At 29.7% G+C, this 11559-nt stretch overlaps 1 protein-coding gene across 1 annotated transcript in view; it reads left to right on the forward strand.

The window, feature by feature from the left end:
- The window catches only part of LOC113367654 (uncharacterized transporter slc-17.2-like), a gene marked incomplete in the record, with an annotated part of 34602 nt that extends 24154 nt beyond the window's left edge, over window positions 1–10448 (forward strand). Inside the window, 3 exon segments of the mRNA XM_026609241.1 lie at window positions 1844–1976; window positions 7702–7946; window positions 10263–10448. Coding sequence (XP_026465026.1) covers window positions 1844–1976; window positions 7702–7946; window positions 10263–10448 — 564 coding nt within the window.
- Window positions 10449–11559: the final 1111 nt, after the last annotated feature.

An 11559-nucleotide genomic window follows, 5' to 3' on the forward strand; every position in this document is an offset into this window, starting at 1 on the left:
ACATTATGTTCAATCGTCTACTACTTCGTGGTTTTTGATGATGCTGATAGTCATCCTAGAATTGCTCCAGGGAAAGGCGGTATTTGAATTCAGTCATTGCCAGGACTAATAATAAGGTAAACAAATTCCTGTTTTTTGTCACCAATATAAAAATAAAAATTGGCCAATGGTAATAGATGGATTGCAAAAGATTTTTTTTATGGGTTTATGATTGACCAGGAAAATGTGATGGACCAATATGGATTAGACTTATTTGTAGACGTCCAGGATGTTTTTATTTTGTACAAATTTTATTTATTTTTAAGGCGATTTTAGTTATGGCCGGGACAAGTTACTGTTTTTGTCACCAAACTTAGAACAAAATTGGCCAAAGTCAGTAGATGAACTGGATTTTTTATTTCATCAATGGCATTTATCAGAAAAATCTGAAACTAATATACATCGTTATGTTGTGCACTTCCTGGAGTTTGTGTTTCAATACAAATTTTATTTCTTCTAAGACCAAATTTTTTTGAAATCAATTTCATTTGTTCTTCATAATATGGAAGCTTGTTTTAGTACCAAATGTACCATTTAGGCTTTTCTATTTTCTAAATCATCAATCAAATCCTACACCAATTTTGCCATTGTAATCCAACAGATGAATTAGTTACTAGCTAAATTAGTGTCTAGTATCAAATACTATGTGGTTTGAGTTCCGGGTTCCTCAGACAAGCTGAAATCAAGTAGCTGTCATTTTTGTTTTTATCACCAATCATAAAAGATGGACTAGAAAATATTCTTTCTGAATGGTATTTATGATTGACCAGAAAAAGCTGATGAACCAATATGGATTAGACTTATTTTTAGACGTCCAGGATGTTTCATTTTAGTACTTGTTTTTATTCATTTTAAGGCTCATCGGCAAGAATATTTTGGAATTAGTTTTATTAATCCTCCTTAAAATTGAAGCTAGTTTTAGTACCATTTCCAATTTTTCTGAATTTTCTAAATCCACCAATACCAATTTTATCATTATCACCCAACAGATTAATAAGTTACTAGCTACATTGGTGCTTAGTATCAGTTACTAAGTGGTTAGAGTTGTGGGTTTCTCGGACAACCTGACATCAAGCTTTTTGTCTTTTAATTTTGTTCTATTTATCAGTCAGATCCAATACAAATTTTGCCAATTGTCATCCACAGAATAATTAGTAATTTAAGTTAGAGTGGTTAGAGTTCCGGGTTCCTCTGACAACCTGACATAAACCAGCAATCTTTCACCATTGTTTTCTATTTTTTTCCAGAAAATGATAGTTCCATGGGGTTCTATTATAAAATCGGTGCCAGTACACGCCTATAATGTGGCCCATTTTTGCCAAACTTGGGCATTCGTGACATTAGCCATAAATTTGCCGATGCTGATGAAGGAAGTTCTGTACTTCGATTTGAAAGCGGTAATTAATAAAAATAAGATTGTGTGTAAATATAGGGTATGCCGTCTAACATTTTTCTTTTTTTTTTCAACGGTCAGCCGAGGCTTTTTTTCTTCATTTTTGAATTAAATTATTAACTGAATTAATTTCATTATTAACTGAAAGGATTGTACTTTCAAATAAAAAAAGAAATTTTAGAAAATATTCAGTAGTTTGTAAAAAAAATAAAGTTATTTGTTGGACTCTATACAAAATGTAGTTCGTAGAATTCCAGACAATAACATGAACAAATCTTATCTAGAGAGTAATAAAATATTTTTGTAGACTTGATTGTATTTGTTTTAATTATAGTAAATAGTCTAATGAAAACATAGTAAAATTTGCATAGTTTGTTTATCTATTTGCATAGTTTGTTTATCTATTTCCAGAATGGTTTGCTGTCTGCCTTGCCCTACATTTGTGCCCTAATAATGAGAATCGCCATCGCCTATCTTTTTAAACCCGTCCAGGACTTTTTAGGACTCAGCATTACTAATATGAGGAAAATGAATCATCTGATAGGTACAATGTTATGAAGAACTTTCCATACTAATTTGTTCTAAGTATTAACAAAAGCCATGCGGTTGCTGTGCAGTCAGGCGTATTTCGCAGGTTGTCACATAGAAAATTTCAACTAGAAACTGCACAAATGTCTAATTTCAAATAAATCAACTAAATTGTTACTAGATTCTAACTAGATACCAACTTGATTAGATCTTGCTAGATTTTTCTAAGATCTTGCTAAGACCTTGCTAAAATCTTGGTAAGATCTTGATAAAATCTTGCTGAGATATTGCTACAATCTTTCCAAGATCTTGTTAAGATCTTGCTGAAGTCTTATAAAAATCTTCTTAAAATCTTGTCAAAATCTTGCTATGATCTCGTTAGAATCTTGCTAAAATCTTGCTAAAATCTTGCTAAAATCTTGCTGAGATATTGCTACAATCCTTCCAAGATCTTGCTGGAGTCTTGTAAAAATTTTGCTAAAATTTTGCTAAGATCTTGACAAGATCTTGTTAAAATCTTGTCAAGATTTTGCAAAAATCTTTCAAATATCTTGCTATGATATATCTATGATTTTTTAAAAAATTGCTAAAATATTAATGAATTCTTGATTAGATCATGCTAGACTTGTCAGACTTGCTGAAATATTGATAAGATATTACTAAAATCTTGCTAAGATCTTAAAAATAAAATCTGACTTAAATCTTGCCACAATCTTGCTAAAAAATTTAAGAATCTTGCTAGGCTTGTTAGACATGCTGAGATTTTATGTAGATCTTGCTTAGATCTTATTAAAATCTTGGACAAATCTTGCTAAGAAATTGCTGAAATCTTGCTAAAATTTTTCTAAAATCTTCCGAAAATTTTGTAAAAAACTTGCTAAGATCTTTCTAACATCTTGCTAGATCTTGCTAGAATCTTACTAAGATCTTGCTAAGACTTTGCTACAATCTTGCTATCTTTGATGCAATCTTGCTAAGACCTTGTTAAAATCTTCCAAAAATCTTGTTAAAATTTTGCTAAGATCTTGCCACGATCGTGCCAAAATCTTTGTTAAATTTTAATTAAATTTTTGCTAAGATCTTGTCAAAATCTTGGTAAGACCTTGCTAAAATCTTGCTGAGATATTGCTACAATCCTTCCAAGGTCTTGTTAAGATCTAGCTGAAGTCTTGTAAAAATCTTCTTAAAACCTTGTCAAAATCTTGCTATGATCTCGTTAGAATCTTGCTAAAGTTTTATAAAGATCTTGCTAAAATCTTTTAAAATATTACTAAAATCTTGTTGAAATCTTACGAAAAATTTTCTAAATTCCTGCAAAAATCATGTAAATCTGGTTAAATCTTGCTGAGACGTTGCTAGATCTTGCTAAAATCATGCTAAGATCTTGTTTGCTGAAATTTTGATTAGATTTTGTTAAAATCTTGTAAAAATCTTGCTAAGATCTTGCTAATATCTTGCTGAGATATTGCTACAATCCTTCCAAGATCTTGCTAATATCTTTCTGAAATCTTGATAAAATCTTGCTAAGACCTTGTAAAAATCTTGCTACAACCTTGCTAAGATCTCGTTAGAATCTTGCTATAATTTTATTAAGATCTTGCTAAAATCTTGTAAAAGTATTACTAAAATCTTGCTGAAATCTTACGAAAAATTTCCTAAATTCTTGCTAAAATCGTGTAAAAATCTGGTTAAATCTTGCTAGATCTCGCTTGCTGAAATTTTGATTAGATTTTGTTAAAATCTTGTAAAAATCTTGCTAAGATCTTGATAATATCTTTCTGAAATCTTGTTAAGATCTTGCTGAAGTCTTGTAAAAATCTTCTTAAAATCTTGTCAAAATCTAGCTATGATCTCGTTAGAATCTTGCAAAAATTTTATTAAGATCTTGCTAAAATCTTGTAAAAATATTGCTAAAATCTTGCTGAAATCTTACGAAAAATTTCCTAAATTCTTGCTAAAAATGTAACAATCTGGTTAAATCTTGCTGAGATGTTGCTAGATCTTGCTAAAATCATGCTAAGATCTTGCTTGCTGAAATTTTGATTAGATTTTGTTAAAATCTTGTAAAAATCTTGCTAAGATCTTGCTAATATCTTTCTGAAATCTTGTTAAGATCTTGCTGAAGTCTTGTAAAAATCTTCTTAAAATCTTGTCAAAATCTTGCTATGATCTCGTTAGAATCTTGCAAAAATTTTATTAAGATCTTGCTAAAATCTTGTAAAAAAATTACTAAAATCTTGCTGAAATCTTACAAAAAAATCCCTAAATTCTTGCTAAAATCATGTAAAAATCTGGTTAAATCTTGCTGATACGTTGCTAGATCTTGCAAGATCTTGCTAAAATCATGCTAAGATCTTGCTTGCTGAAATTTTGATTAGATTTTGTTAAAATCTTGTGAAAATCTTGCTAAGATCTTGCTAATATCTTTCTGAAATCTTGACAAAATCTTGCTAAGACCTTGTAAAAATCTTCTTAAAATCTTGTCAAAATCTTGCTATGATCTCGTTAGAATCTTGCTAAAATTTTATTAAGATCTTGCTGAAATCTTGTAAAAATATTACTGAAATCTTGTTGAAATCTTACGAAAGATTTCCTAAATTCTTGCTAAAATCATGTAAAAATTTGGTTAAATCTTGCTGAGATGTTGCTAGATCTTGCTAAATTCATGCTAAGATCTTGCTTGCTGAAATTTTGATTAGATTTTGTTAAAATCTTGTAAAAATTTTGCTAATATCTTGCTACAATCCTTCCAAGATCTTGTTAAGATCTTGCTGAAGTTTTGTAAAAATCTTTTTAAAATCTTGTCAAAATCTTGCTATGATCTTGTTAGAATCTTGCTAAAATTTTATTAAGATTTTGCTAAAATCTTGTAAGAATATTACTAAAATCTTGCTAAAATCTTACGAAAAATTTCCTAAATTCTTGCTTAAATCATGTAAAAATCTGGTTAAATCTTGCTGAGACGTTGCTAGATCTTGCTAGATCTTGCTAAAATCATGCTAAGATCTTGCTTGCTGAAATTTTGATTAGATTTTGTTAAAATCTTGTGAAAATCTTGCTAAGATCTTGCTAATATCTTTCTGAAATCTTGCTGAGATATTGCTACAATCCTTCCAAGGTCTTATTAAGATCTTGCTGAAGTCTTGTAAAAATCTACTTAAAATCTTGTCGAAATCTTGCTATGATCTCGTTAGAATCTTGCTAAAATTTTATTAAGACCTTGCTAAAATCTTGTAAAAATATTACTAAAATTTTGCTGAAATCGTACGAAAAATTTTCTAAATTCTTGCTAAAATCATGTAAAAATCTGGTTAAATCTTGCTGAGACGTTGCTAGATCTTGCTAGATCTTGCTAAAATCATGCTAAGATCTTGGTTGCTGAAATTTTGATTAGATTTTGTTAAAATCTTGTAAAAATCTTGCTAAGATCTTGCTAATATCTTTCTGAAATCTTGCTGAGATATTGCTACTATCCTTCCAAGATCTTGTTAAGATCTTGCTGAAGTTTTGTAAAAATCTTCTTAAAATCTTGTCAAACACTTGCTATGATCTCGTTAGAATCTTGCTAGAATTTTATTAAGATCTTCCTGAAATCTTGCAAAAATATTACTAAAATCTTGTTGAAATCTTACGAAAAATTTCCTAAATTCTTGCTAAAATCATGTAAAAATCTGGTTAAATCTTACTGAGACCTTGCTAGTTCTTGCCAAAATCATGCAAAGATCTTGCCAAAATTATGCAAAGATCTTGCTTGCTGAAATTTTGATTAGATTTTGTTAAAATCTTGTAAAAATCTTGCTAAGATCTTGCTAATATCTTTCTGAAATCTTGCTGAGATATTGCTACAATCCTTCCAATGTCTTATTAAGATCTTGCTGAAGTTTTGTAAAAATCTTTTTAAAATCTTGTCAAAATCTTGCTATGATCTTGTTAGAATCTTGCTAAAATTTTATTAAGATTTTGCTAAAATCTTGTAAAAATATTACTAAAATCTTGCTAAAATCTTACGAAAAATTTCCTAAATTCTTGCTTAAATCATGTAAAAATCTGGTTAAATCTTGCTGAGACGTTGCTAGATCTTGCTAGATCTTGCTAAAATCATGCTAAGATCTTGCTTGCTGAAATTTTGATTAGATTTTGTTAAAATCTTGTGAAAATCTTGCTAAGATCTTGCTAAGATCTTGCTGAAATCTTGATTAGATTTTGCTAAACTTGTAAGACTTTTTGAAATTGTTATAGAATCTTGCTTAAATCTCTCTAAGATCTTCAAAATAAAATCTGACTTAGGTCTTGCTATAATCTTGCTAAAAAATGTAAAAATCTTGCTTAAATTTTGTTAAAATATTTCTAAGATCTTGCTGAATTTTGATTGATTTTGTTAGAGTTGTTTGATTTTCTGAAATCTTGATAAGATTTTGCTAAGACCTTGCTAAAATCTTACTAAACCTTGTAAAAAATTTTGCCACAATATTAAGATCTTTTAAAAATTTTGCTAAGATCTCGCTAATATCTTTCCGAAATCTTGATAAAATCTTGCTACGGCCTTGTTAAGATCTTGATAAGATCTTGCTGAAATCTTGATTAGATTTTTTATAATATCTTCAAAATAAAATCTGACTTAAATCTTGCTATAATCTTGCTAAAAAATGTAAAAATCTTGTAAAATTTTTTACCAAAATATTGCTAAGATCTTGATAAAATCTTGCTAAGACCTTGCTAAAATCTTGTGAAAATCTTGCTACGACCTTGCTTACTGAAATTTTGATTAGATTTTGTTAAAAACTTGATAAAATCTTGCTAAGATCTTGCTAATATCTCTCTGAAATTTTGATAAAATCTTGCTAAGATCTTAATGAAATCTTGATAAAATTTTGCTACGATTTTGCTAAGATCTTGCTGAAATCTTGATTAGATTTTGCTAAACTTGTCAGACTTGCTGAAATATTTAGAAGATCTTGCTAAAATCTTGCTAAGATCTTGAAAATAAAACCTGACTTAAATTTTACCATCATCTTGCTAAAAAAATATAAAAATCTTGCTAGGCTTATTAGACATGCTGAGATCTTCTGAAGATTTTGCTAAGATCTTACTAAAATCTTGATAAAATCTTTTACAAATCTTGCTAAAATCTTCCGAAAGTTTTGCAATAATCTTGCTAAAACTTTGCTAAGTTCTTGAGAAAATCCTGCTAAGATCATGCTAATATATTTCTGAAATCTTGATAGAATCTTGCTAAGACCTGGCAAAAATCTTGTGAAAATCTTGCTACGACCTTGTAAATGTCTTGCTGAAATTTTGATTAGATTTTGCTAAACTTGTAAGACTTTCTGAAATCTTTTAAAAATCCTGTAAGAATCTTGTTAAAATTTCAACTAGAAACTGCACAAATGATGCGCTTGATAAAAGATTGCTAAGATCTTGCCAATATCTTTCTGAAATCTTGATAAAATCTTGCTAAGACCTGGCAAAAATCTTGTGAAAATCTTGGTACGACCTTGCTAAGATCTTGCTGAAATCTTGATAAGATTTTGCTAAACTCGTGAGACTTTTAAGAATGAAATCTTTTAAGAATCTTGTTAAAATTTCAACTAGAAACTGCACAAATATAAAAAAAACGATCTTACACTTTCTGGCTCAGTTTACGTGCAAACCGCCTGAATGCACATCATCCACATAACATTTTGACAATATTTAGTATGATTCAGTACCATTGATCAATTAACAATCTATTTTTTACCCAGGTACCATCATCCCAGGAATCAGCATACTCTGCATAGCCCTTTTGTCTTGTGAACAAAAATACCTTGCAGTGTTTCTCATAATGCTCACAGCAATGTTCACAGACATAGCCTTCACTGGCTCATATTTATTAAGTTACCTAGAACTTGCACCAAGATTTGCTGGCCTACTCACAGGAATCTCAAATACCATTGGATCCATGCCAGGAGTTATCACCAACACTTTAGTAGGATACATAACCACAAATGTAAGTGATAATGATAAATTCTTTCAATATTTTTTGCCAATGAGTCCAATGTAAGTAAATGTAATCATAAATTCTTTCACTATTTTTTTACCCATTAGTCCTTTGTCCAATGTAAGTAAATCTATATATATAAAAGAGGATCGCTTAAGTTAGAACACTTTTAACTCACGAACGGCTGAACCGATTTAGATGAAAATTGGCAGAGAGGTAGTTTAGAGCCAGGAGCAACATATGAAATACTTTTTATCCCGTTTATATATATATATATATATATATATATATATATGAATATATATATATATATATATATATAAATATACTAGCTAGCCCGGCCACGCGTTGCCGTGGCTCAATAATCTATTGGTGGCAGAGAGGTAGTTTAGAGCCAGGAGAAACATATGAAATACTTTTTATCCCGTTTTTTATTCTAATTCAGAATTAATTATTCATAAACTATTCATGTAGTTTATTCAATCTATGATACTATCAATGATTTCATCCATGACATTTACCTGCGATTGGTAACTGTGCTTTGGTGTTTCTGTCATTGAAATTAACCTCTACTACCTCATGTTAAATATAGTGAATGAATATTAGTTCTTGGTTCTATATATAGGGTGAAGTGAAGTTTAATTAATAATGCCGCGACCAAGACGATCAAATCTTTCCCAACAAAGCCGTAATGCAAGAAGAATGCGAAATATTGCAAATGCAAGGACTGAAGAAGAACATTACATACATTTACATTTTCATGTACATTTTGTCGAATAACTTATTCCCAGTTATAATTTCCCAGAATTTATCGAAGAATGGTTAGTAATATTAGGTTGTCAAATATCTCCTTTCCGCTTTTTTGCTCTTGGTTTATGATACAAAAAGGCGGAAGGGAGATATTTGACAACCTAATATATGAAGGTACGGGGTTAAAAGTTCCACGACCAAAGTGTCAAAAACCAGTAAAGCTAAAGCATTGTTTAACAACATTATTTGAAAGTGAAGGGAAAAAGATGTATAACCAACTATAACCTTGATTTTTATGACTTTGATATTGGGAGATAAACGGTCATCTTTGAAAATCCATAGTAAAAGTATTTTCCTCTGTTGGTACTTTTTTAGTATTAGTTAAAAATGTAATTATTTTTTAAAATACCTTTAAAATTAAAATAAGACATTAAACCTGTTTGCCATCTGGCCGTTCCAAGTTACCCCGCCTATAAAAAAGTAAAAAGGTCTAGATAACAAATTTTTTAAAGACAGCAAAAAAGCACATTATTATAATGATGAAGTAGCTGGTAGTTTTACTGAACGTAGTCAAATAATTGTTCGTTTGAAATGTGTCATTTGTTGTGATAAAATTGGTTTGATTTTCATAATAAAATTTATATCTGCTCAAACTCAAATTGGACACTTTGTGCCTTGCCCTGCTCTACGTATATACTTTTCATTAAATTTACTTTAATTCAAGGTATGTTACTTGAAACTTTTCAAAAAGCAGGTCAAAGCAGATATATCTAATTTATTTTCTATCTCTCCTCGCAGAAATATGAAAATTTTGTATAAGCTCAGTAGTGGTTTTTACATTTATACACAAAATCCAGAATCCAAAAAGAATCTGAAAAACTTGAAACGTAATCAATAATTCGAAAGACCAAAAAAAAAAAAAAATTGGAATGGATTATGCCATGTTTTCTATAGAAAGTGTATAAAGCTTCCTGTTTGATTGTATTGACAAAATATAGACAAACTACTGGGGTTTATAGTTTTTATAATACCTCATTGTATATAGCATTCAAACCACACATCCTTATACACTTGAAATATTAATATTTTTGATTCTCTAGAAATTGTTTAGAATATACCTTACTTAGCAAAACAACGTTTGCCGGGTCAGCTAGTGTAATCATAAATCCTTTCACTATTTTTTTACCATGAGTCCTTTGTACATTGTAAGTTCTTGGAAAATTTGTCTTGAATTTTTTGCCAAGTAAATGTAATCATAAATTCTTTCACTATTTTTTTAGCAATGAGTCCTTTGTCCAATGTAAGTAAATGTAATCATAAATTCTTTCACTATTTTTTCACCAACGAGTCCTTTGTCTAATGTAAGTCCTTGGTAAATTTGTCTTGAATTTTTTGCCAAGTAAATGTAATCATGAATTCTTTCACTATTTTTTTACCCATGAGTCCTTTATCCAATGTAATCATAAATTTTTCCGCTATTTTTTACCAATGAGTCCTTTATCCTATGTAAGTTCTTGGCATTTTGGTCTTAAATTTTTTGCCAGGGTCTTTTACCAATTTGTCTTTTATCCTCAGGGTACCCCAGAGGAATGGATGGTCGTTATTTACATAATGTCAGGTATGTATTTCCTCGGAGGACTTTTTTACGCCTTTTTCGGCAGCTCGGAGTTACAAGAATGGGCTAAGGATTGTGAGGATGACCTGAACGTGAAACGATTCATGTCGAAGATGGAAAAATTAGAGATTAATAATCAAGATTGATTGTTTGAGTATTATAGGTGGTTAAAATGATTTTTATAGATTTAAGTTTGTAAAAAATGAAAAGAAATTTTTAGAAGTTTGTGCGTTTTATTAATTGGTTTTTTGTGTTTTTTTTTCAGGTGTCATTTTTATCAAAGTCGACTTACTTGAGATCATTCTTCATCGTCATCATTTTCAGGTATCACCAAGTTTAAAATAAACAAACAAATATTTTGCATATTTATTTATTTATTTAAATATGTTTTTTGTTATGATTTTTTGCAAGTTATGGGCCCAAAGTTTTATTTTTGGTTCCAAAGATAGATTATTCCTTCTATGATCCAATCACTGTTGGTTTCCTGAAAAATCAAAACGTTTCAGTAAATTGAATTTTATTTATAGTCTTAACATTTATTTAGAAGTTCATATTACTAAATTCGAATTGGAAGGAATGTTAAATTGGTTAAAAAGTATATAGAACAGTTACAAGCACCATATTTCATATTACTGGTCCTAATTTATTTTTATTTTAACTTTTTTTAAATATTCAATTTATTGTATTTTTTGTAATTTTTTGTATTTTTTTGTATTTTTAACTTCCCGTAGGGTAGTTATAGTAATGGACCGATAATCCAAAATGAAAATTTTTGCATTTCTCGACGTTTTGAAGGTTTCTGAACATTTTTAAGGGGCATACTTCAGAAACTAAATGGATGTGTGTGTGTTTGCGTGTGTGTAGAACGGAGTATCGGATTTGAATGATCTGAAAAACATTCAATTTGTAATGATTGGGAGAAGAGGTGATTAGTTTTTGGCAAAGGCAGGTCCCGCCATTTCGAAGATACAGAGCAAAATGTGCAATAAATGGCAGTTTTTGAGCGAACTAAGCGTCCGATTTGAATGATCTAAAAAACTTTCTGCTTGTATTGACAAATCGATTGCTTTTGAGGATAAAAAATTATTACATCTTTTTTTATTTTCTATAAAATATTTTTGTAATTTTGGATTAAAAATTGAAAAAATCACCCAGGCTTATCACAGTCTAAGCGCCACTCTGGTACAAATGTTTACCCAGGTGCGTTTAGACTTTTTATGTACAATTTTGTGAAAACTATTGAATGAAAATGTAAAA

Source organism: Ctenocephalides felis, unplaced genomic scaffold, assembly GCF_003426905.1.
Source record: "Ctenocephalides felis isolate EL2017-DRISC unplaced genomic scaffold, ASM342690v1 CF-g0.4_SCAFFOLD_01170, whole genome shotgun sequence".
Classification (NCBI taxonomy): domain Eukaryota; kingdom Metazoa; phylum Arthropoda; class Insecta; order Siphonaptera; family Pulicidae; genus Ctenocephalides; species Ctenocephalides felis.